Genomic DNA, 25,792 nt, shown 5'->3' with positions numbered 1-25,792 from the left:
TTTAATATCGACGTACAAAATCTAAATCATGTATGATGCTGTACTTGGTGTTAACCATAAAAAATCAGGGAAACGGCAAGTTAATCATTCTAAGGGTACAGTAGATGCACGCCGTCGCTGGGCGGGTGCAGTGTCGCCAGTGTTAGCGCGAGTCCGCTGAAATTATTTTCCGTTGCAGCGGACCGCCGACCACAAATCCCCGCGTACGTTGAGTCAACCGCGGACATGTAAACATGACGGGCTTATGAGCATGTATATCGGCTGATACGTAATGATATTTATTTTAACGATCCGCGCGAGTCATTAAGCCAGCCGGGGCCAATTTCACAGGCCTATTTGCACGGGTCTGATCCGGCCATATTGCCGACGCTCTGTTGATACAGCGTCTCATCGCGACGCGAACGTCAATATTGGGGATTTAACACGGGGCCTGCACATCCACTGGATGATGCGTGTGTGTGCGCGGTCGGGCTTTCATCCACTTGAAAATTACTCCTGAGCCGGAAGAAAGTTTAAGTGTGGCCACTTTAATCACAGGCCTATAATTTATGAATAATGACGAGTGTCCAGGCACATCTTTCACATGTGAAACGTTCCGCTATGCCACGTGCATACTGGGCGCGGATCCTTTATAGGGATTATAAATTCTGAGACATTTCCGCCACTGACACAATTCCCGCTGCATTGTTGATTTTGCGTTTATTCGTTTTAATGTATAACATAACATGCCATCCGGATTTAAAAGCCAGATCTAGAAATGGAAAGGGAAAGGGAAGGGAAAAAGGTCACAGCTTATGCTACAATCCCACGGCATAAGCTCATTTATAAATACACGTAAAAGCCAAACCAAAATCAAGTTCGCAAAAAAATTAAAGTACATGTACAAAGGATTCTCCGTTCGTCGCTTGTTCTCTTCGACAGTTGCTGCCTTTGATAATGAAATTATAAAGCAGTGCAAATACAGCACACGCAAAAAAGACCGGAAATAGTTTTACTAATTTTTATTTCACAACCGCCTTGTTTATGTCGAGACTCCATACCGCACTACTAAATTCGTTTGACTGAAAGTGTGGAAAAACACCGGCAATTGGCGGTTGACCAGTGCAGAATAATAAGCACATCATTCAGCAGCGCACATTCCAGCGGGGCGAAAATATGCTGGAGTCGATGATTAATGAGCGCATTCCGAGTGCGAGCCGGAGCGGCGGGTGTTAGGGGAATATTGACACACATGACACAATCCAGTGTCGTGCTCCATATTGCACACTTGCTGTCGCTCATTAAAAGCTAAAAGGCCAGTTTCTGTACATGGTGCACAACCGGCGAACGGAGCGGACGCTGGTCAGTATTCTGCATGGCCAGATATGATGATGATGATATTGATGATTATGTATACAATGTGGATTACGTCCGCATATCCATGTCCCGCGCGATGATTACGCTGATGGCCTTTACGCGATATGCGAGTATATTGCATTTGCCAGCAATACGATCGACTGCCGCGGTCATGTAATGCATCTTTAATGAGCTCAAATGGCTCTACATCTAGACGGCAGCAAATGATACTACACGCGGATTATGTTCGCTGTTTACCAACGACAATTCTCAGACTATCCATAACGCAATTCTTATTTGCCAGAAGACATATTATTATTCTGAATTTAATTTTTTGTAATATTCTAGCTTGTTCGCATTAAAAACTTAACTAAACCTTTAGCGCCTTGCCTGAGTGAAAATCAATAAAAGTTTGACATTCAAATACTGAAAATGTTTGCATACTCGTACTAAAATTAATAATATTTGCAAGAACTGCATTTTTCTAATCGGTATAACTGCGCTGAAAAATCAGGCGCAGAACATTGCATTACTCTGTACGTAAACTACGATGTAAAACAGCTGGCTCATTCTTTGGGCGTAATTAACTGTAGTACTACTCAGTAGTAATTAAAAGGTCTCGATACGATCACAACACTGCATGTTGTGCTTCGATGGAAAAACGATACTAATTTGCAGGAATTTCGATGGGCCTTTGGCCGACCGGAAGTCCGATAAGTTGTATTTCACGTTTATATCGGCGAACACTGACGAAATGCGCCATATTGTACATCCACGGTTAAAACGCTTAATGCTTCTGTAATACACGGCGCTGTTGAGTTGTGCTGTAAAAATTATTATTACTTTTATAGTTTGTTGTCGTTGTATAAGCTGACAGACAGCAGTGCGGAGAAACCATGGCTACAGTGTGGCAGCGTGTGAGTTTAGTTGTGTTGGTGGTGGCAGTCTTCTGCGCACTGTGCCATGGCGGACTGTTGGAGAGATTCAAGAACAAGATCTCCGGCCAGAAGCAGGCGGGTTCCGGGGGCGACGTCAGTGTGCCGGAGGGGGCGTACGGCCTGACGGCGGCGGCTGGCTCCCCGTCGGATACGCAAGGGCACGTCAGACAGACGCAAATTAATTCGCCCGTTATTATCCGTAAGTGCTGCAATAGATTCATTCATTCTCAACCTACTCTACGAAAATTACTTACCAAAATCCAGACAAATGCTCACGCATACATACACATACTACGTAATTACTAATTATACAAGTAGCAGGGTTTTCTGCTTGATTTTTATAAGTATTCGTATTCTACTTTAACTTTGCTTTAATAGCGCATATTTATAAAATAACAAGCATATTTTTCACTATTTAAATTTTGATCAGTTTTAGGCTTTTAGCAGTATGACCGCGAAAGGCATTCATTGTTACGTTGATGGCTACTACCGAATAAAAGTATATACCATATTCTAAAAATTTATAAGGTTAACTTGTATCTACTGTCGACGTTTTGTCCACCATACACTGCCATTAATTTAGTTCATCAATTGAAACTTGAGCATAAAATACAATGCAATGCAACTGTAAAGCAAAGTAGTAGTACAGTATGTAGATGTATTGTATCATTTAGATTTTTAAATATTCAGTTACAGATACTAATTATGGAAGTATATGCAGTCTTACAGATATATTATGCAATTGCAAAAAAACGCGTTGTTTGTGTTGAAAATTTTGCGTTGTACAGTGAGTAGTAAGTATTGTACGTACTATTAAACTTTACACATCAGTGTATGATACTACAAAAATGCTAACCAAACCAGACAGGATGATGTATGCAACCGCACGATAATATTAACAGAGCTTTGTAAGTTTTGACTAATTTAAGATTATTACATAGAATTCGAAAACAAACCAGTCACTTTAAAGGTTCATAAAATATTTGCGCATTAATCCTTAATTTATAGCGCTAGCATGCCTACAAAATATACGAGTATAATGCCAACCAGTCAAATACTTACTTTAAACAAATTAAATACAATACTTTTGATTTCTTACGTACGGTGTGGCGAATTTCGGTAGTATAGCCCAGAATCCCAGATAAAGTTAATACTATACTATAGACCTTCGTTTAAGCTACAGTGCATCATTTATTGCTTCGCTAATTATAAGTTTGCTAATGGATTTAAGCCAAATGGCGTCCGCTGGAAATAATATTGCATTCATGCATGGAAGTACTAGAAACATGATTAACGGTTTTGAATAATTTATGAGTAACTTCATGTTGATGAGGAAGGTGTTGAAAAGATTTGGAAGCGATTTGCATTTCCATTGTTCATTGCGGTGTGTTTGAATGGTGACAGTGCCGGGCGATGGCGGAAGCCCACTGGAAGCTATGCTGGACAAGCCAAGCGTCAAATTCCGGCATTGTCCGAAGAAGACAACCGGATGGCAGCACGTATGGGCCGGCATCGAGATCCTTGTGCCCGCCATCGTCGACTGCTGGGTGGATAATTTACGGTGAAACAACACAAACATTTGTTTGTTGAAGCAGAAAAATTAATTACTGATTTGTCAGCTGAATTATTCTTCAAATTTTTGTTTTACTGTACGATCAGTCTTTAATTCGCTTATGGTACTTACTTTTACCGTAACGCATAATTATTACAGTACAGACTTCACTTTTACCATAACGTTTTATTACTTTACCGTAACGTTTTATTACTTTATCGTAACGTATAATTATTACGGTACAGACTTGTTGATCTCATCAGTACCGCCGCCAAAGTCAAATTCTGCAAAACACTGAAATTATATTTAATAACGAATTCAGGTTGGTTTATGACAATGTCACCCGACGGACCTCGAATTCCCCCGGTGTAAAGACGCGTGTTCCTGGATTTGGCGGCACTCGCTCCATTGAATACCTCACATCGAAGCCCTTGCCATCGTGTAGGTTCAAGTTGTACACAGTATATAATACGGTCTTGCTCAAGCTACATACAAGTATATGTATCCCCGTATTTACGTTGGTTTTATGAGAAACTTAAATTTTAGTGATACAATCCGTTCAGCTGTTTCATTTACGTTAGCCAAGAATCAAAACCTTTTACAAAATCGTATTTACAATTGTTCTTTCACTGAGCAATCACAATACCTTTACGTGATAATTCTGTAGACTGTAGATTTTTCTGATAATGTTTATCTATTCGTACTGGTAACTGAATTTCAGAATAGTACGATAAAGCTTCATCAGTTAATTAAGTACTGGTGCGTTCAAAAACTGCTTCGCTATGATTACAATGAGTCCTGATTTAACCGTAAGTTTACAGTTTCTTTGTGGTACTTCTAGTTTTAAGCCGGTGGAAACCTTTCAAGAAATGTATGCAATCTTTCACACAACCGCAATTTTTCTGCATCTTTGCTAAGTTGAGGGAGTATTTTGAAATTGTATCCAATTTATACAGTATCCCGGTTTTTATTACATTACACGGAAAATTGTAAAGGAGATGCTATGTATAGTATGTTATGCTCTTTTTCAGCGCGATACATGGCTGACTTAGTAGAGCGCCTTGTGTCTCTCGGCTACCAGCGCGGAGTTTCCATTCGAGGTGCTCCCTATGACTTCCGGAAAGCGCAAAGTACGTTGCCACTCCTTGCTACTGCAAGCATACAACTGGTTTTTGCTCTGATTAATTCATCGGGTGGACAATTTTGATTTGCATTGATATATAGACGAACAGCATGAATACTTCGTCGCCCTGAAAGACTTAGTCGAAGAGACCTACGAGCTGAACCATCACAGCTCGGTGACCTTTATCGCGCATTCCCTGGGCTGTCTGTATCTGTTGTACTTCCTGCAGCAGCAGCCGCAGGAATGGAAAGATAAATACGTGGCCAGCTTCATCGGCCTGGGGGGACCGTGGGGCGGGGCCGTGAAGCCGTTGAAGGTGGTGGCTTCCGGTGATGACCTCGGCATCAACATCGTTAGCCACAGCAGGATGCGGGATGTGCTGCGAACTAAACCAAGTGTAGGCTACATTTACTAAAACGTAGGCTACATTTTCGCTCAAAACCATAAACTTTTGCATCGAAGTGGCTGGCAGTTTTCTAATTTACTACTTAATTAGTAGAGCCATGACAACAATATTGAAAGATCTGCATGACTGCGAATATCTTTAGATTGCCGTGCTATTTCCATCCGACCAGCTGTGGAAGCAAGACGAAGTTCTGATGTCCACTGCCGATCGAACGTACACATTAGGAAATCTGCGTCAGTTCTTTTATGACATCCGTTATCCAGAAGGTTGGGAGTACTACCAGGATACGCGACCCATTGCCAACAGTCGGCAGCCACCCAGAGTGCCGGTCAGCTACAAAAATATTCGATGTTATTGATGTTCAGTACAGTACTACTTTTCATGTAACTTATGATTATCAGAAATACAACCAACTTATCCATCCAGCGCGAGGAAATGCGTAAAACGAGCATGCACATGTATTGTACGTCTGTCTATAGATGTACTGTATATCGGGAACCGGCGTGGATACACCGGCGTCGTACCAGTACAGCAATCTCGGTGTGCCCAGCGGTCGTCCCACCGTCGTGATGGAGGACGGCGACGGAACGGTCAATCGGCGCAGTTTAGACGCCTGTGGCTGGTGGGGAACGCAGCAAAACGAAACCGTCACATCCATGGTCTTTCCCCGCGCCGGTCATTTGAAGATGATCAAGGATCCGGTTATACTCGATTACATTGTTTCCATTCTTTTTCCCTAAAATTTACACTTCAAATGTCTCTAGTGTTCCATGCACAGTAAATGTTCGCATACAAATTGAAATACCCTATGATAGTTTTCGTACTTTAATTTCTGTAATGGAGTCTTTGCTAGTCACTGTTGCTGTTTTGTTAAAGCGTGCACAACTACACGATAAAAGATTGCTTTAGAAGTGATCAGAATCCGTTCCGTTGTCATCATGTAACGCATTTCAGGAGTGGACTAGGAAACTGTTCACAGTAATTCCATCAGAGTCATAAAAAGTCGCATCATTTCCGGCTGAGTACTGTAGTGTCCTTGTATCCGTGCACATTGCACACAAAGCGATAACTGCTGAATGGAAAAACTTTTCTGAAAAGGGCTGACCTTTCTTTGCTGTTCCAGAGCGTTCAAAGGTTCTTTGTGGAACCATACTACCACTCACAAGGCTAAATACATCTTGTGTGATTCACGCGTGATCCAACAACGTTAGAATTCCGCTAATTGTAAGCTTTACCTCTTAAAAATTCAAAAACAGTAGAACGTGAAATCAGTGAGAATGATCAAAATTGATCAGTTGCTTCTCCACGAAATTTGTCCCGCCAGAGGTACACGGCTTTTTCCAATTCCTTACAATTAGACCAGATGAAACGCGGAGACGAAGCCGAAGCTGTTTCTTGTAAGGAATAAACGATCGGGTGTGCATCATGTTAGTCACGAAACGGCTAACTAAAATCTGATAATGTAGTGCAGTGGCACGCATTAAGAGCTGGCTGTTGATGATGACACATTTTCCTGACTACTTGCCGCTACCGTAGGTGCGGTATAATGAATTCCAATCTATCGTTTTGAAACAGCCTAACTTTTTTCAGCTTATTTTCCATCACAACACACTCAGACCTGTTTGTGTCACTATGCATCAATAAAAAAATCATAAACAATTTTCCTAATATCTAATTTCACCATAAACGAATGCGACGGCTATTTCGCAAGTGCTTGTTAAAAGAATACTACAAAACGCCATAAAAATAAGAAAAGGAAACAAAATTAACTATAGCTGACTGCGTTTGCACGCACCAGACTAATTTAAAAAAGTTAATTAATATAAAGCAACTGAACTTTGAAATTGGTTGCAAATCAGTTTAAAGAGCATTTTTATGGTGGAAACTGGAAAGCTAATCGGCAACTATCGCTTGCAAATTGCAACACCTACATAACAAACCCGGCAAAGAAATAGTGGTAATGCAGTGCAGTGGCACGCGTTATGAACAAGCTGTTAATGATGACATCCGGAACACTTGACTCCTCTGGCGCATGGAGGGTGCACTTTCGGCAGCGGCAGTGTGGAGTACGCGCCGTCCGGTAACAGTGCGGCAGCTGCCGGCAGATGTGTCAGCACTGCAATGCTGGCGGCGCGGGAAGGCACTGCTGTAACCGAAAATGAACCGACATGCGTCTTAATGAAAGAACGTTGGGACTGTCTGAAACAGCTAAAACTTTTCCAGTTTTGTTTTCCATTACTTTTACAGCATTGTACTCCTACTATTCAGATTCACCATCGACATAACGTAATGTGGAAACGGATTTTATTAGGACTTCGTCCATAAAAAGTTATATTATTATTGTTATATATATGCATCTGCACTGTACCAGGACCCAGGACCGGCAGGACGATACTGTGACAGTAAATAGTCACAGTACTGCCGGATAAACATGGCAAATACAGAAAAAACTACAAAGTCCGGACCACTAAATGCAACACACTGTACATTAAACAAAACCGAAACACTTGTCCAACCGGTGCAGGACTCAGCTCAGCTTTCGCCAGGACATTCGTACGCCCCACCGAAAGCACAGACCAGATTCAGAAAATCACAAAAAATTAAACAAAAACTCCAGGAAAAACCCACTCTCTTTGAACAAAACTTCCAACTTGGAGCAACTAATTTGCAACTTTAATATGACTATAGAGCTGAAGAACGGGATACCGTCACTCTTTGCTGCTAAAATACCGGTACAACAGGAACAGTTCTGCAATTGTGAACGGCTTGCGCTGGCAAATCCACTCGGCCATCTCATCTGAAGGAATCCATTTCGCTGGTGGATCTACGACGGTTACCAATCCATTCAGACAACGTACAATGTTGGGTAAGTTAACGTTTTCGCTAAAACTGATACAACATATTCCTCGTAAAAATCCACTACAAAATGCTCCGTATGCTGTTTTTAGGCATGGTACTTCCTGTGCTGGTTTAAACTGGGAAACCGTTTTAAAACCGCAAAGAAATTAGTCAAGCCAACTCAATAATCAAACTCGAAAAATAAACCGTAAAAATTGCCAGCTGCAATCACAAAGATAAAATTAATTAATTTCACAAATAAAATTTGCGATTACACAGTGCATTGACTATTATTGTACATTTAAAGAATTTGGGGTCCTTCGCACTGTTATTGGGGGAAAACTTTTAACTGTGGCATTAATAATATTTATACAGAATTTAATCATATATTTACAGAGTACATTCATTTATTTAAATTAGCGGAAGAATTTGCTATAGGAACGAAATTAGTGGAAGTTTCAAAGTTAACGTTCAGCATAAAAAAACGGTATTAATTATAGCAAAAGCTGCAATATCAAAGAAAGGCACGCACTCAGATAAACTGGAACCTGACCTGCAGCTGATTGGCCAGACAGGTGCTCGTCGAATGTGGGCGACGGTGTGGCGTTGGCGTACGGGTCGAAGGAGACATCGGCCATGAGGAGGGTGGTGTTGGTGGATACCGTCTGCGAGTCGGCGCGCTGCAGTTGCGAGGACGTGCGACCACCAGTGGGCACGCAGCGCGGCAGGGATGATTTGCGGGAGTAGTCGAGGGGGGCCAGTTGGACGTTGACGGTGGCTAGCTGCAGGCTGCGCGGCACACGCGGCTTCGGATCGGCCAGCGGATCCACCAGGCGCTTCTCGAATTCCGCCAGGCTGTCCGGCTCCGGGAGCAGGCGCTGATTCATGGCAAAGACAGAATGCGCCGGATTTGGGAAAACACAGATCGGGAGAGTGGATCAGAATTTGAGCACCTGGCAAGAAATCGGACAGCCAGCTGGCGTGTTACTGTTCCAGGTTGTCCTGCAGTATCTTACAGAAATCTCAAACAAAACCTCAATCCAGGGATTATACTAAACTCCAAATTTTGTGACCAGTTAATACCAAAAAAGACAGCAACAAGTCTGACAATAATAAAGTTTAACGCTCTGTATCGGAATCTTGAAAAAGAAAGTAAAAGAAAATTCGGAACTTGGTCAATCAAGAAGTGCGACACTGCGTCATTGATGACGTACAGACTGTACTCGTACTGAACAATACTCGTATGTATGTACATCGATTGTATCACACATTACAACAGCCACCGATGACTGGCCGCCTGAATACCCCTGCACTACAAAATGCACACAAGTTTAACGATATTAAAACTTTAACAAATGTACGACAGTGCATTTGTAGGCAAGCTTCGCATACTGTCGACTCGAAACCCAAGTTATTTGATCATTCAAGTTTTCAAGTCAAAACGCAGCCCACGGCAACAGTATTCCTTCAGTATTTGAACTGAAATTGTTTTGGTCCACGAAGTGTGACCGTGAATGCTTTCTTGTTGTTCTTTTAGTTGGCTGCTGCCTATAAATCATCATCAGTTTGCCATCATGTATCTGTTTCACAACGGAGCAGATACATCCGCCTAGGATAATAATATTGTAGCGTGGGATTGAAGGACTGAAAGAATCTTCCGCCGGCTGCACAGCCTGCACTAATACAGCAGCGCACTTGTGCAGTAAACCTACCAAGTTGAACCAACGTATCGCAGACAAACGGTCAGCGTATAAATACCATCCATAACTCACCATGCAAGCATATTCTTAATTACCATCAATATTTATCATCATTATCAATTTATCACAACAGGAAACACTGGACGCGAAACAAAAGAACGCCGAGGGGAAGAGTCAGGAGAGGTCACTGAAGCACAATCAAAAAAACAACACCCGCAAATCAGATCAAATTCGCACGCAACGTACCCTTCAAAATGAATAAAAGTCCAGGTAAAATTGAAATAATATAACCATTCCATAAAACCATTCCTAAGCCGTAACGGTAACAACAAAGCAAACAAGGGAAACCAGCAGAAGAGTTTAGAAATGAAACCAGTCAAAGCCGGCCAGCGTGCCGTTCTGGTCCATCGCGTGGGACACTTCGTCGGCCACGTCGTGGTGCATGTAGTGCCGGTGCAGCTGCTCCAGCCGTTCCACACTCAAATGCAGCGGATTGCCGCGTCTGTCAAAAACAACACAATGTAAGTGTAACCCAACCAAACGGGACAACCGGCGTCGCGATACGGGACGTGTGTAAAGCAATTAACATTTCCGTTGTGTTTCGCCTATCATGTAGATCAACAGATATCACGCGGACGGTGGACCAATGTACGATTCAGCAGAGGTAATGGTTATTGTTGCAACTAACTTTTTCTTCCCCTGATTTGCTTACCGTAGAAATGGATCAGGTTCACCGTACGCATCCACATAGGGCGACGCTCCAAAGCAGCCTTTGTTAGTTCCATGAAGCATCAACACTTGGTTTTCGCGCACTCTGTAACAAGAGCATACAATTGATATCCCAAAAAGAAAATCACTGAAAGAAGCAGGTCCGAACATCACGTATTGCTAATCAAGAACGAAATCAACACACTACATCTTTCAGTGGTAAAGCGCAACTAATGGTAAGAAGTGCGACGCACGCCGTAATTTTAAATCAAGTTTTGTTTTTGCATACCGCTTTAAGCAGGTCAAAAACAACGAACTGATGAAGTAATGAAATGCGCAGTATACAAATGCAGAAAATCCTAGTTTTATCCCAGGACCAAGCGGCATATCCAGTGGCGAGTATGTTACTGATTAAAGCATAGCGCTGAAAAGCACAAGTAAAGCACCTGAGAAAGATGCCCGTTCCAGCTCCACAGATAGCGGCATGGAAGGCACACGCGCCGACGGTCTGGTTGTCCAGTTTGTACTGGCAGCACATGCTCTGCGAGCATAGTAATGCTCCGCAAACCAAACACATGGCTGGCGAGCGGCGGTCGTCCGCTTCCACCCGGCATCCGCTGCAACCACATATTCACTGTAGCACTACAATTCTTACGATTGTTAGGTTTTTCACGAATCGCGCACAGGTATTCATTAGGAACGATGACTTGACAAAAATACCAATTCAATTACAAATTCCAAAAAGGATGATATCAGTAAGTAACAGTATTCATACAACAAATCCAATTAAACCTTATACCTCTAAAAGATCCAGTCGTAAACACTGATGACTGCGCATTCTCTCATTATCTTACGCGAATACAGTTTTTAATTATTATAAAAAATTTATGAACAATTTCGAATTAAAAGTAAACTGAACTCTTTACCAACCTGTTCTGGGAAGCACGGTTAATGACGTCCGTGTAATCGTGCGGTAATGGGGCAAACGACGGGAATGGATGGGGTAAGCTGCTAACAACCAAATACATTAGGCCTGCTTCCTTTTTATCAACGATGAAACATCACATGTTCGAGTTTTCAAAATTAGTTATTAAACGAAACACAAAATCTCGAAGCCATTGTCGACGAGTTCTCGCAGATATCTTACTGTCAGTCAGTTCACCTGATCTTTCCAGAACGGCCAGGACCACCGACATTAAATATCCATCTGCACCAAAAATTAACCATGACTTTCAATTATCAAGTCCATTCTATCAAAAATTTAAACCAATCAATTATTACTCAATTTTTGCCACATCTCACCTGTGAACTAGGTCATTTAAAGCGGGATTTTCATCGAGGAGAACGGTTACCGAGTTTGGCAATCCCAGATAAGCCATCAAATCCGCAGATTCCGATTCGGACGTCTCTGTACAAACCAACAAACAGTACGTACAGACTTCGCCATAACCAATAAGACTCAGAAGAAATTTTATCGTAAATTTTTCCACAATTATCTCGATTATAGTATGTAAACAAAAACCATCGTTGCTTAGTTCACAAAAACTGCAAACGTGTACTCACGTCCTTCAGCTTTCAAAGCTTCGCTAGCCGGTATTCCAGTGATAAAATGATAAAATATTGCACAACATCGTAGAAATGGCCACGTCCGCTCCTGAATAATTCGCTCTAAATTGGGTGGCACTTGAACGGTTACATCGCTGCCGCTTAATCTAAAAAGGAAAATCAGCTGTTCAAGTCAAAACGCAAGTTACGCAACCTATACAGCACGTTTAGAGACACCAGAAAGAATTCTAATTGCAACATAGCGAAGCAAATTATAAACTGATGCAAAATGCAGATTGACCGCTAACACGAGTCAAGACAACAACCTCCCAAACTGCGTTCAGTTGAAGAAGGCATGTACAAAAAAAGGCATGCATATGACTGTACGATTGCAGACTGAAATAATTACTATTTGACAGCACACAAGCACGTGTCTACTTTTTTATTGTATTGCGTGCGATCACACTACAATGCCATCTAATTCAGCGCTATTTCGTTCCCACTCATTAATTACCTGTGCACGAACGCCGCATACAGTTTCCGCAATGTCGGATCTTTGGATGAAGAATGGGAAGCATCGCTATCCGACCTCTCCACAATGTCGTATGATACGCTCTTGAACACTTGGAGAATATGCAGCAAATAAACGATAACCAGCAGATGATGGTCAAAACTGTCGCCAACCGGCAACCGGCACACTGGGGCGTCGACGTACGGAGCCGTGAAGCCCTCTTCGCTCCACGGCAGCCACGGAAAAGCGTGAGTACAATTAATCTACAGACAAAACACAAGTGAAAAAGAATCACCACTTATAGTAGTCCGCTGGTTTCAACCACCAATTTCACGAATTTCTAGAAATTTACAAAACAAAAACAAACCCATGAAACTAATACGAAACTCTTTTGTGCAGAACAGCGTTGTTCAAAGCACTGCCCATCACGTGAATGTCACAGAAGAATTAATTGACTTACCAATAAAGAGAACGCGTCCATGTCCAGCACATTCCGAGAGGAAAGCGGATTGAACAGCGCACTGAACAACTTGACAGCGTGTTCCGTTAGCACTTTGGTTTCGTAAGCGGATGAGCTCCAGCATGAGGCGCGAGTCAGACATTTCAGGCATAAATACTGGAAACGTATTCATTCAAACACGAACCACTCAAAATGTTTTAATAACAATATCACCGTAATAGAAAATATCAGTTACCTGACGTGAAGAGAAAGACCCGAGTAGTGATTTGTTCTCATACCGTAAACACATTTCTGCAAACGAACCGTGAGACAATCTTAACTAGACAGCATCCGTAAAACTCGAGAGCCGACACTTACCTATGGTCTGCACAGAATACGAACAAGCTGCCCAATTCAAACTGATGCACAGTTCTTCACTCTGCGCCGGCGAGGAAGCGTTCATGGACATCTACAAAATAAAATAAATTATGCAAATGCAATACAACAAACAATACTCTGAAACTCACTCAATACTCAAAATGGATCAATAACACAGCAAAAAAGTAATGCCACGTTCTCACCTGGAACACCTGGTTCTGAAACGTGCGAACAGCTTCCACGTGCGCATCAGATACGACATCCGTACTACTAGAAAACAAATACCACATGAGTCAAAAAAAGAGTGAGAAAGTGAACGATCACTCATGCAAGGGAATATTTAAAGCAGAGAAACAACAACAACCAGCCATCTCTGGAAAATTCAGTTACTTTTTGACGTCGATGCCTTGCAAACGTTCCGTCACGGCAACAATATCGCGAATCTTAGCGATGCTAGCCGCTTTGGCGGGATCCTTAAAGTTCACACGAATGGCCAGCGCTTGTTGATACGCATCATCCAGTGTACCAATCAAGGCTTCATCCTCGCTGGCCACGCGGATTCCCGGCTTATGCTGGACCACCAACAACGCCGCAAGAGCTGCCGTGAAAGTATTCAAGGAGGGAACGAGCAGAGGACCACCGACAACGTCCATATTCCTGCAAGTCCATTTCCATCAGCAGTACTCTAATCGTGGTCAGTGCAATGCAATGATGCGGGACACTAACATCATCAGTCAAAAACATTTCAAAAGTTTGTTTGTAAGTGCGCAAACCAAAATATTTACCACTTTTAATGTTCATCGTTCAGGTGTCTATGGAGTATGGACCACGCTGACCGGGGAACAGCTTGTCGTATTTAAAAAAAAGTTCTATACATGTGCATAAAATCGAATCAATACTGTGTGAAAAAAAATATTAATTTCACTTTGCGTTTACGAAACGTGGTTCCGTTACTTCCGTATGTATGATCATCCGCCAATGAAACGCCAAATTATAATAAGCGACAATAACTGCTGCCTTTGGACTACGTTTCACCCCGACAACCCTTAGGACATTCACCAACAAAATTTGTATAAAAAGTAAAACACTTTATACCGGCAAACATACTCTTTCTGTCCGACAGGAGGGAACAATGGTATAGCCGCATTACAAAGACGACTGCACAGTGGACAGCGGAATTCATTCTTTGTAACATCAAAACTTCCCGCATTGGTCCGCAGTCGAATGGATCGCCGGCGTTCTCGAGCAACGACAGATTCGAAATACCTAAATGAAGAAACCAATGCCGATCCGCCTGTCAGCCGCAAACATGACCCAAGTTTGACTGCTTACGTTTTCCAGCATTTGGCATGGAGCAGATGCCCGCAACTGCTGACATGCGGCGCACAGGGCATCGTATCCGGCATGAACAGCGGATTTCCCATTAATTCTGCGAGAAAGCCCAAATTCATCCAGCTGATTTTTACACCGGCAAGAAAACTCAGGCCGCGCAGAAAACAACAACAACAACAACGTCATACTTTGGCAGAGATCTTTCACAGTGACAGCGGGCATATCCATAAATTCGTCCATAAGATGCTTCCTGTCAGCCTGCGAGAGGACCGTGGATCGCTGCACATATGCCACCGCCACGAATGCATCGGCAGTCAAGTTGACGACATGCGACTCCGAACACAGAATGCATGTTAACTTTTCTTCCAAATCCAGATCAGCGCGCTGTACATTACGCTCGGCTCCCAGCACCAGCAACGACTCCACTGGAGCAGCTCTGCAAGCGTTTAAAATGTTGCAATATCATCTTCTCATCTTTCCCATTTCCCAATAAGGAAAACATAAAACCAACCCGGAAACTGGAAATTATGAAGAATGTCCAATGAAAAATACTCGCCAAGTGGGTGTTTCATCTTGTGAGGTTAAAAATTATTCATAATGTTATGCTTTCATCCAAAACATTGATCAAAGAGATAGACGTTTTCCAAAGTTATGCGTATTTACGTTTTCTTTATGAATTATTTCAGATAGACAAGATTTCAAAAACATTTTCTGATACCATAAAGCATTCAATTTAAATTTTTCGCACCGCAAGAATCTTTGCGCTGAATTAACTAACCAGAAGAACAACGTTTCCGTATTCCGTATCGCATTTGCCATTACCCAACCTTGACGCAAAGTTTGCGTCGCAAACCAACAATTTACTCACCACAGCAGGCGTTGCAGGATATATTCTGCCGCAGACTTAATTGTTGCCAATAAAAACTGTACTGCACATGCCCGGCATTTATTGGCTTACGTGGGTGTTACTGCTGCCTTAGCCGAATGATCGTCGGGGAGAGCGATTTCTTGCAGTTCCCCCACATTCTGAATGGCAAAACTGCTCTGGGCCTGTTTCATCTGTTGCATTATACGATCCCGTCGGGCAGCAGCACGTCGACGGCGTTCTTCGATATCGTCACTAGCAGCTGGTTCAGGTGTAGTGCTGACCACGTTCTCCGCCACATCCATTGGTTCCGCTGGTTTATCCTCTTCAACTTTGGTCAATGTCTCATAAAACTGCAAACGCAAAATTTTGATAACCACAATTCTGGAACGTAAAAAAAACTACAGAAGTACCAAAAATTTACTGACTCTTGATATTGTTATCGCGTCAATGGAAATAAACTTTTCATATATTAAAAATCGATCGTTCTCGTATGGGTTTAACAGAGCACAAAACCACAGGTAAAAATTAAACACAACAAGCGGGGAAGAATAGATCAAATTAAGGTGACCATTTTACAGGAAACAAACTTAGCAAAGTACGCCAGTTTCCAGTACCATGAACGCGTCTTGCGCAAACCATACCTGAAGAATCCATTCAATTAACGCGCGATAGGCTTCCGATTCCTTTTGGTTACGAAGCTCGCGTAGGGTTGCAAAAATACCAACTAAAAATCCAGCCATAAACAGCATCAAAACCGCTTATATAAAAACCTGTTCAATTAAATGTCAGTTTACCATCAACGGCTTTGTCCATAAATTTATAATCAGTTTTTTGTTGATCACGAGCACGTTTCTCCTCATGAAGAGCATATCCAATCAAAAAGAGAACCTGTTCATAAAAGGCACCAGCGTAAAAAAATAGGTTTCAATAAAGAAGGCAAATCTTCAATATCAAATAAAAAGTAAACAGGCACAGAATTTTTCGCTAATTATTATTTTGCAAATCTTAGTTCAACAAAGCCTGTCCGCCCAGTACTTTTCCTAGGTTGCAACCCATTAAAAATATTTCTGTCTCTGTAAAGTACGAGTGTAATCCTTCTAGAGACTTGGATGACCAAAAAGCTGTACAGTGAAAATTTTAAAGCTAGCATATTCAATTGCTGTAGCTTATCTCGGATCCGAGTATTATACAAGAGGGAGGGACAACAGCCAATCCACATATCGGTATGCTTCAGCAGGTTTACACTAATTAAAATGATTAAATTTTAAACATTGAAAAAACACCCATAATCATTATTGTCATTCAAAATCTTATGATGTGCACTCAAGGTACCCAAAACAGCTGCTGCGTTTCCTCTTACTACAGCCAAACTTAATCGCTGTCTTAAAAAGGCCGTGGATCTAGGCTCTCCTGTAGGGAGGGACTATACAAAAGCCAATAGTCTACGAAACACCTCTTGACATTTCATTAAATTTGCGCACCCGAACAAGCTGTCCTTCAGAAAAGGAGCGCGGATGATGGCTGAGTGCACGTCGTAGCGTTAAATTCATCAAATGGATAAAAACATCGCAATCCATAACGTGAATAACGTTCCGGAACGCATCAGTGAACTCGGGAGGGCATGGGGGAGGAAACACTGGAAGCACAGGAAAACACAATATTAATATTAGCATCATCGTAGATAGCACACAGTATTCCGTCCAAGCAACTATTCAGCAACAAATCAAACCATAAATCGTACAAAACCGTGCATTTAGAGAAATTCTCACCTGGTTCTTCCCCGTCTTTCTTTTTCCGCTTGCGCTGAGTATCTTCCGCCTACAAAGTCAATACTAACGTTCTATCCCGTTAACGAAAGTAACAAGTCGGGTAATTCGAGTTTCAGTGAGCCAGATCAGACTTCCTCAATCAGCCACGAACCTTCGAGTGTTCGATACGAGAATAATGATAGAAGAACATATTATAATGGGAGGTGAATTCGGGTTTAAGTTCGAAGTATCCTTTGCTGGCCGCCGAAGGTCGCCTGTGAAAACAACAATAATTAATAAAACGAACTGTACTGACTATGCAATAAACGTGTCAGGCTACGTACTTGAAAACCGCCACATCGCGAACAACGTCGTCCAGCGTCGACGCTTTGGCTTCCTATCAAACTCAAATTACATCCATATCACAACAGCGGATGCATAAGCCGTACACACCTGCTCAGGAAGATTCTTAACCAGCTCACTGTATGACATGTTCTGGATGCTCAGCTGATGAATAATTTCATTCTTCAAACAGTCATCCTCCGTGACCTTGCCCAAACCCGGATAATACCGCTCCCCGATAAACACCATTAAACAATAGAAGAATTCTTCGGCCAAGTACAATGTTTGTCGAATAGAATCGTCGCCATCAGTGCGCAATGGCGTAGCGTCGAATGTTTCACTGCAAAAGAAACACCACTAGAAAAAAAAGGTTTCCCAGTGGAAAACAGCCAGCGTACTCAGCCCAGTGAACCAAGCCGAATTTGTTAATGATATTGATGAGGAATTCATCCGCCTTCATTACCGCCGCACATGCCTACAAACAGAAATTGCAAATCCACAATCACGATTTTTTTTCAATAAAGGTCATGGCTGGCACAAGAACCTGAATCAACACTGAAGTAAATAAAGCTGCACAATAATCAAGCAGGTTATAATTAAGGTTTAAACCACACCGCCAGAACCGGCTGGCTCCAGAAAATTTAAAGCTCCCAATGTTACTGACATTAATGCAGATTTAAATCGATTCTTGCCACTGCATAAAAAATGTAACATCAGATTACAAACCGCAAGTGCCGTACCTGCATCATCAAAACGTCCTTGTCCAGCATCTGAAAAAATATTCCCCAATCGCGATGAGCAGGCTACTGTAATGAAACAAGTACTGCCAGTTTCAATAAATAAATACCTCTTCTCGACACCTTGGCTGCTGGTAGAAAAATATCTGCAATATAAAGAAAAACTTTGTCAGAAACCCATGTCCATATATCCAATAAAACCACGGCAAATAACTGACTGACCGACTTTCCGAAAATTACCGTTACATTGCACTACGACACTACTCTTAACCATTGAATATTTACAGGAAAACCTTCGTCATAAAAAAATTCAAAAACTACTCCAAAGGGAATTTACGTTACCTGGTTAGCCAAAGCATATCCGTTGCGCCGCCACATTCCTGCACTAGCTTGTGCGACTAAGACTAACGTCCGTAGCGGAAATTCCATAAGTTCCCTGGCGTAAGAGTTCACGCAGTCGCCCAGCGCTTGCCGTGTGTTGAAGGGCTGCACCGTTAAAGAGCGCGACAATCCGCTTGTGACAAGGCCTGCAATTTTGCGCACGGTAAACATCCTCAAACAACAATTTTTAATAGCCAAGTGACTATTAAAAATTGTCAAGTTCGGGCTACAGAACTGTGACTGAAACCTTCAAAAGCACATTATCAAAAGTCTGAGATAAATTTGTATGCCAATTAGGCAGAGTGAAACAAGTTGTTTTTTTTCTGAAGTACATGATTGAAGTATCAATAAAACGTTTTACCTGCTAGCATCCGAACTACCGGATGATGAATGGATATGGCTTGTGATCCAACATCGTACTCAATGCATTCACAAATAACGCCCGCCACTGACAATCAAAATGCTGTCAGAAAACGAAGAAGCACGACAGTAAGGCAGAAAAGAACCGGCAACTCACCTTCCTTTTTCTCCCACTTTTCCACTGCACTCAAAGCATCGATAGCTGCTACGGTTAATTTCTCGATACACGTGGCCAGAACTTTGTCCTAAAGCAATCGTAAACGCTATTATCAGGAAGTCATTTCGGCAGGTATTTCTGCTAGTAAATTGATGAGCGGCCAAAACGTAATTAACATAAAACCGTAGTGCAACCGTTACAATAAACAAATTATTCTACTTCAGTTGTTCTAGCAGTAAGAAATAACACTCGCACAACTGATCAGTGTTTTTAACAAATAAACATCGCTGCACTTGAACCAAACTTAGTTTGCTAAAACACTGTGTCTGTGATGAATTTCGAAGCACCGATTTTAAAGGTTTGAACGTCATTCAAGTTTCTGTAAACACCTTCAACAAGCGGGCCTTTTGGTGAAAAATAAAAAAATACTCTTACATCCGAAGCACACCAGCTCTGCAACATGTCGATCAACGGGCCCATTCTCAACTGGACATTAAAGGCCGGTTCCCAATCGGTTTCATACTCAATATGGGACTGCGTGCGTCTGGTATGGAAGTCCATTCCCTTGAGAAATAACGCCAACTCATAAGCAAGAAGTCTATGGAATAAACAGGTCTGCTGACCTCCATCATAATCATAATCTGCAGAAACTGTTCAAATGCGCCGATAAATCCCTTTCGCAAACCGGGTGTCCATAAGTCTGGGGTGGGTACGGTATTCAGCAGGTACCTGTCACAAATCGAAAGAAAGTGAATATTTACTCCCCAACAATTGACGCCTGGTTCGCCCTTCGATTTAACAAACAGGAAACAAAAGCCAAGGGAACATGCCCAACCTAACTTCACACAAGCCCAGTACGTACAGGCTTTAACGAGAGTGTAACTGGTACTGGCTGAAGCAATTACGCAAACTGTAGGATAACGGCGACCAGCCGCCGCAATTGACTCAGATTCGCAACATAGCACCATGTAAAAACTAACTTTCGCTAATCTAACAGTACTTACTTACTATGTGTGTTCGTTAAGAATTTTGTTAATTTATTCTTTTTTTAATATTTCAGTGTATTTACTTTACGCTAATACTTTAAAAGTCTACAGCGTTACAGCTCGTAACTAATAATCCTTTTTACAAGTTTGTAACAGCTCTTATCCTCTTAATCTTATTCATATTAAAAACTTACCGTGTATCATACAAAGTGTACAATGCTCTTTTGAACTGCGTGGAGTTTCCGGGCTGTGTTGTGCGATCGAAAGACAGCCGCCCCAGATCTGTCAAAAAACCAGAGCAACCGCATTATGATAATAGCAGCTCCCCCAACATTATCGGCACTCCTTTACCATTTCGCCGACTTTGGCATATCAAAACAAAACTCTTGATAATCACTTCCACTAATTTATCCGCAAAGAGTGTGCGTGCCTATCGATCAACATGGCAACACATTTCAGTCCCTTTCAAGACGGTAACGACAACTTGAACTGATAAACCATACCACGCTGGGAACGGTAAAGAGCTGCACAGAGAGGCTTGTACATGAATCTGAATGCTCATGGTCGTCGCTTATGAAGGCGGTCATCAGTTGAGGATAGAGCTGCAGCAAAGAAAACTTGGTACAAATCGAAAGATCACACTCCTAAAAATTATCAGAAAAGCCCTTACGCGAGCAAATAATCGGGAGAATTCAATTTTGGCATCGTTGAAAGTTAAAAACCTGCAACAGGGGAGACGCACCTTAGGATTAAATGTTCACGGAAAAAAAGCATATACTTACGTTGCCATGAACAGTGCGTGGCAAGCACCACGAGCAGCTAAAAACCAACAAAACAAATTGGTTAAATGGTTAAACACAACACAACCGTAATCAGTAAAAAAAAGTCCCGACAGTAACACACTGCCAGCAAAATGAAAAACAAGCGGAATATGCCGGTATCACCGTCCAATAATATCGTAATGAGTTTTCCCTTTTATCATGGTGTTACTATTCACCGTAACACAACGTCTGAAGTGAACGATCTAAAAATTACCATTATAATTCTAGTCTATCGCCCGAAAAGCATACCTTTCCAAAGGCGAACATCTTTAAGTAGAAGAGCGGAAACAAGAGGCATTTCACCGGTAATCGGTACCGCTTGTAAACAAGCTTCGCATATCAGCGCCTTGAATCCTTCTGTGGTGGAAAGCAAATTTAACGATTAAAATGAAAACGATTCGACTGGTGTCGCAAATAGTGATTTACGCAATCCTTTACGTACTTATTAGCAAAATCCCTGAATGAATTACTGATTAAACATAACATAACATTAAGTACTAGTATGCAAGAAACCATGGTAAATAACCTGACTAAAATAAAACATGTGATGTTTCAGCAATGTACTGGCAGATTTTCAATACTTCAGCTAAAAAATCTACGAAAATGCGCCTCCGGTCATGGCAGTAAAAGTTTAAACTCAAAACCAAATCCACGATTTTAAAATTTGTTGGCGTACCGCATGAGTCGGCCAGTTTTTGTATCCAGTTCATCACTTTTAAAGCAAAGACCTGATGGGCGTACATCAGCGTGGGAATTATATCCACACGTAACGGTTGCGGACGCCTCGAATTTCGCTACAAAATAAACATTATTGTATCTATTTGTTGGAGTCTCAAGCAACTGCAGTTGTTTCGCTTTTCGTCACATACTTCGATAAAATTTTTAACGCGCTCGCAATCGGCGTAAGATCCAAATTTGACAGGGCTCCGGCCCTCGTGATCGACGACGGTTGCGTATTCGAGAGCCTCCTCGTGATTACATTCCAGTGTTCTGCATAATGTGCTTATCACCTGCAAAGGGACGGCCAAAATCATGAGCATGCTGCAAGTTGTCTAAAGAGTTCAAAAAGATGCTTATTCGTTTAATTAACAAAATACAATAAAGCCAAACTGAAAAACTAAAAATTCGTGATATTCGCGCATGAGAGCATTAGACTAATCGATTTTTTTTCAACTGTGCAACATCAGCACATCTAAACAAAGCGGCAGAATCGCCCAAATGGAAAAATAACAAAATAATTTTACACAGCAGAATTTCAGCGGTGTCGTATGGGAAGACTAGAAGTAGCAGCAATTATCCACAAAGTCACGATACTACGATAACATCGAAAAATTAATCTCTCAGTAAACCTGCATCTACAGATAGTTAACGGTAAACAACGCGTCCATGTACGGGTATCGGTCCTTTCACAAAACACCTCCAATACTTTGAAATGGTTCTAAATAATTTTCATTCATACCTGTTCGTACGTATGAGTCTCATCATTGTAGAGCACAGTGGCAAACTCGTATCCTTCCTCTTCCTCACTTTTCGCCCTGTAAAACGCCCACCTAGATATTACGGCGTCGTTACAGAAACACAGTTTCTTGTCTGACCTTTTCGGGGACAACAGATCATCAGAAAGGCCTTCGCCATCCCGTAGACATAACAACTGGTAGGCATAGGACAGAGCACAGGGAATCACAGCGTGACACCGGCGCACAATGTCCCGGGGCAGACGCTTCTTGGCGTCGTCCACGTCGATGCTGGGGGGTCCCGCGCCATCCGGTGGCTCATGCTGGGAGCACGCGCAGTCCTTCTTCCAGGCTTCCGGATCGCCGCAGTCGCAGTAGCCGCCCCCGGATGAGCTGCTGATCTGTGGAAAGCAGTGCGTAATGGGATTTCGATGTACTGCTTAATCGCTCAAGCATAAAAACGAAAAACGTGTCATACTCAACTATGGAAACAAGATTTTCACCTACATTCATTTATAAACAACACGGCTACAAAACCAAATTTATGCACCGGTGCTTGACTCATCTATGATCGAAATTCTCCCGCCACAGTAAAATATAAAACAACGGTTCGAATTACCTGACTTCATCTCAATTTTTTTAGTACCTTGTATCTGTGATTTTTGTGGGTGCTCTGCTTGAAGCATTCTATGCATAATACACATGTTGCATCCACTGCACAGTCTCTGAAATGCATAAATCATTTTTAAACCAGAGAATTAGCATCATTAATGGTAATGGAATGCGGCATCTCAATTTTCAACATAGAAAATAATAAACCCAATCCTCGATGCAATCCGGAAAAAACTCAGGCATTACAGACTTCTTCCAAAAACGAGTACCGATAACTACTAAAATACCCAAAAAAAGTTTATCGCCTACCGGCACGAATACGTCGGTTCACCAGCACGAAAGGATCGATTGCAGAGGAACGTGGGGATATCGTTCTTCTTAAGCGCGTCAAACTTATTATCCACTTCCAAGGTGCCCATGATGAAGGCTTCGAGGGGTTCCAGCAGCAGAGCGCTCAGCTGATCATCGTCGTACTGCAACTTGATGGGCTGCGGTCCGGGTGTTATTAGCGACGGTACGTGTGCTGCCCAGTGCGCGCGGATCTTCTCTTCCAGTTTATCCTCCTCGTAGGCCTTTTGGATAGCCTACAGCAACCATAACAATTACCAAGAGGAAAACATATTCCCTTCCCGGTGTTTGCATGACAAAGCTGTACGTCCAAACTGACAACACAAATTGTTGTCATTTGAAATTAATTTCTTAACCATAATTATTGTGGTCAACAAATTTTAAAAAAATGTGTAGGCCTTCGCACCTTTAGTCTGCCTATGAAAATTTCGAAAACTGCATACTTCTATAGCCAGAGTGTCACACTACAGAGTACAGCAGAAATCAGGCAGATGATCTGCGTCACTGTTCTACAATCACTCTCAATCTTTCACTCTTAATCAATGTTCTGTGTACTTAAACATTTTCTTTTTCACGCAAACTGCATCTTTTTGGTAAGAAGGTGGATTCAGCAGCAATTACATGTCGTAAGACTCGTAACCAAAATTGAATACTAATTTTCATAATGATGCAATCGCAACGAAAGGCAAAAACACTCCCTACATAAACGATAAATCCGCAGAAAACTACAAAAAAGCTACAAAACTAATCTGCACAAGTAATGACTAATGAAAACTGAAAACAGCGAGGAAATGACGTACAAACCGTAACAAACAATATATATTTCTTTTCGAAGGTTCATTATTTTGCACGAATTTTACCTTTACGAAACTGAAAGCTAATCAGAAATTTCTCAAAATATTTAGCTACCAAAATCAGCTGTCACCAATGATTTAAGAAAAATGTTTGAACTTAATTAAATTAATTCCAATTACGAATTTCTGACAAAATTTTTTCACTCCACAGATCTGAAATTCCTCTTTTCCCCTAAACTGAAAGAAGGCAAGGCTCCTCCAACGATGTCTGATTAGAGTAGTCACAATGGCCAGGAAATTCTTACCTGTAATAAACTTGCTCTCGCTTTGGCATCCATGACAGCCGTGGGCGATGAAGGCTGATGAATGGGTTGATGGCAGAATGGTAGTCACAGGGAGCCTCACAGTCACAAGTCCCTCACTGGGAAATTTCCTAGCGAACCCCCAGATCCCTCACAATTGCCCAGGGACGACAGGCTTTCATCCAGAGGTACAGCCGAAACAATGAAACGATGAAGTCAATTCTGAAAATAACTGTCACGAACAAATCAAACCCAGATTAAAAGTGCAGCATAATTATCCATAATGGATTACTGCACAGATAAATCAAAATGAATTATGAATTCATCATTTTAATTCCAATTTACACTGAACAGTAATGTGTACTGAACTCCATTCAAACACAGGAAATTCTACAGAGTATGTATACTACAGTAAGTGACTCTTGGTTATGTCGGCCATCGGGCCGCAGTTACCTTCGTTTCGCTGGCGGAGCACCGGAAGTAGGATTAGGTACAGATAAAATGCGTACTGTATCTCTTTGTAAGTCGTTTAATTTTCATTGCTCTTTTTTCAGACTAGTATTTATTGCTACTACTACCGACAAAGCATAATAGAAACAATTAACATACTACCGCAGTACAGGAAATCACTAAAAACAGATACAAGCGGTCTGAGAACAGCTGATCCAGAGTTACTTCCGGTTGAGCCGTTCACTATAATATGGAGCGAAGGCTGCGCTTCCACCCTGGACTTTTACGCTGAACAGTATACTCCTACCGCTAGCGTGATTATGTATGAAGTAAAAATTCAAACTGTCAATTTTTTTAACACTCAAAACTCAAAAGTGGTCGATTTCGTGAACAGTGCCCTTTATCCTATCGACCCAACTGTACAGCTGCATGCAGTATTGCAGAATTTCTAAGGCTTTTCAGTGAAACAGCTTTTTCGGAATCAAATCATAATTTTTAAAAATAGTCAAAAGTGCTGAAGAGCGGATGTGCGGTGGTTGATCTGAGTAAATCTGCTTAATCATGCAAGGTCGGATGCGCAGTTACTGTAACAATCCCGACAGGTTCACTTTACACTGCAATACCATT

General features: G+C 41.8%; 3 protein-coding genes across 5 annotated transcripts; 1 reads left to right on the top strand and 2 right to left on the bottom strand.

Annotated features, from left to right (window-relative positions):
• The first annotated feature begins 1,982 nt into the window (after window positions 1–1,982).
• LOC129583897 (phospholipase A2 group XV-like) lies at window positions 1,983–6,276 on the top strand. Its single transcript, XM_055475923.1, has 7 exons — window positions 1,983–2,472; window positions 3,678–3,834; window positions 4,148–4,266; window positions 4,857–4,955; window positions 5,050–5,345; window positions 5,497–5,682; window positions 5,834–6,276. The coding sequence occupies exons 1-7, from the start codon at window positions 2,232–2,234 to the stop codon at window positions 6,092–6,094; spliced, it is 1,359 nt and encodes a 452-aa protein (XP_055331898.1). The 5' UTR covers window positions 1,983–2,231; the 3' UTR covers window positions 6,095–6,276.
• A 1,457-nt stretch (window positions 6,277–7,733) lies between these two features.
• On the bottom strand, window positions 7,734–9,310 carry LOC129584137 (uncharacterized). The gene is made up of 2 exons (XM_055476250.1): window positions 8,746–9,310; window positions 7,734–8,178 (listed from the first exon to the last, which is right to left on the bottom strand). The coding sequence occupies exons 1-2, from the start codon at window positions 9,077–9,079 to the stop codon at window positions 8,063–8,065; spliced, it is 450 nt and encodes a 149-aa protein (XP_055332225.1). The 5' UTR covers window positions 9,080–9,310; the 3' UTR covers window positions 7,734–8,062.
• A 685-nt stretch (window positions 9,311–9,995) lies between these two features.
• Window positions 9,996–25,050, bottom strand: LOC129583895 (E3 ubiquitin-protein ligase UBR2-like). 3 transcript variants are annotated; one of them, XM_055475920.1, is made up of 45 exons: window positions 24,719–25,049; window positions 23,581–23,855; window positions 23,306–23,384; window positions 22,801–23,060; window positions 22,665–22,740; window positions 22,075–22,215; window positions 21,882–21,999; window positions 21,455–21,562; window positions 21,167–21,203; window positions 21,055–21,106; window positions 20,888–20,986; window positions 20,736–20,814; window positions 20,579–20,666; window positions 20,022–20,127; window positions 19,834–19,962; window positions 19,399–19,486; window positions 19,243–19,329; window positions 18,843–19,027; window positions 18,611–18,646; window positions 18,504–18,533; window positions 18,162–18,238; window positions 17,875–18,103; window positions 17,766–17,818; window positions 17,594–17,696; window positions 17,443–17,491; window positions 17,155–17,309; window positions 16,468–16,561; window positions 16,315–16,397; window positions 15,764–16,023; window positions 14,994–15,241; window positions 14,806–14,902; window positions 14,581–14,739; window positions 13,864–14,130; window positions 13,677–13,743; window positions 13,474–13,564; window positions 13,352–13,407; window positions 13,117–13,272; window positions 12,660–12,919; window positions 12,164–12,312; window positions 11,903–12,008; window positions 11,763–11,807; window positions 11,531–11,611; window positions 11,047–11,217; window positions 10,605–10,706; window positions 9,996–10,394 (listed from the first exon to the last, which is right to left on the bottom strand). In XM_055475920.1, the coding sequence occupies exons 1-45, from the start codon at window positions 24,749–24,751 to the stop codon at window positions 10,253–10,255; spliced, it is 5,406 nt and encodes a 1,801-aa protein (XP_055331895.1). In that variant the 5' UTR covers window positions 24,752–25,049; the 3' UTR covers window positions 9,996–10,252. The 3 variants fall into 3 exon arrangements, with proteins under 3 accessions (XP_055331895.1, XP_055331893.1, XP_055331894.1); XM_055475918.1 differs by having other exon boundaries at window positions 22,665–23,060; window positions 24,719–25,050; XM_055475919.1 differs by having other exon boundaries at window positions 11,531–11,608; window positions 22,665–23,060.
• Between the last annotated feature and the right edge of the window lie 742 nt (window positions 25,051–25,792).

This window comes from Paramacrobiotus metropolitanus, unplaced genomic scaffold, assembly GCF_019649055.1.
Source record: "Paramacrobiotus metropolitanus isolate TYO unplaced genomic scaffold, Prichtersi_v1.0 Parri_scaffold0000012, whole genome shotgun sequence".
NCBI lineage: Eukaryota > Metazoa > Tardigrada > Eutardigrada > Parachela > Macrobiotidae > Paramacrobiotus > Paramacrobiotus metropolitanus.
This window is presented reverse-complemented; position numbering and strand designations above follow the sequence as displayed.

What these genes read in the sequence shown, in the direction of transcription:
- LOC129583897 (XM_055475923.1), top strand. Translation starts at nt 2,232, where the DNA reads ATGGCTACAGTGTGGCAGCGTGTGAGTTTAGTTGTGTTGGTGGTGGCA. An exon ending in ATCGAAGCCCTTGCCATCGT is followed by an intron (nt 4,267 to 4,856) that starts GTAGGTTCAAGT and finishes GCTCTTTTTCAG; the next exon opens with CGCGATACATGGCTGACTTA. An exon ending in TGCTGCGAACTAAACCAAGT is followed by an intron (nt 5,346 to 5,496) that starts GTAGGCTACATT and finishes GAATATCTTTAG; the next exon opens with ATTGCCGTGCTATTTCCATC.
- LOC129583895 (XM_055475918.1), bottom strand. Translation starts at nt 24,751, where the DNA reads ATGGATGCCAAAGCGAGAGCAAGTTTATTACAG. An exon ending in AGATTATGATTATGATGGAG is followed by an intron (nt 19,963 to 20,021) that starts GTCAGCAGACCT and finishes TTATTTCTCAAG; the next exon opens with GGAATGGACTTCCATACCAG. An exon ending in TGGACGCGTTCTCTTTATTG is followed by an intron (nt 12,920 to 13,116) that starts GTAAGTCAATTA and finishes TTTTGTCTGTAG; the next exon opens with ATTAATTGTACTCACGCTTT.
- LOC129584137 (XM_055476250.1), bottom strand. Translation starts at nt 9,079, where the DNA reads ATGAATCAGCGCCTGCTCCCGGAGCCGGACAGCCTGGCGGAATTCGAG. An exon ending in GTCTGGCCAATCAGCTGCAG is followed by an intron (nt 8,179 to 8,745) that starts GTCAGGTTCCAG and finishes TAACCGTCGTAG; the next exon opens with ATCCACCAGCGAAATGGATT.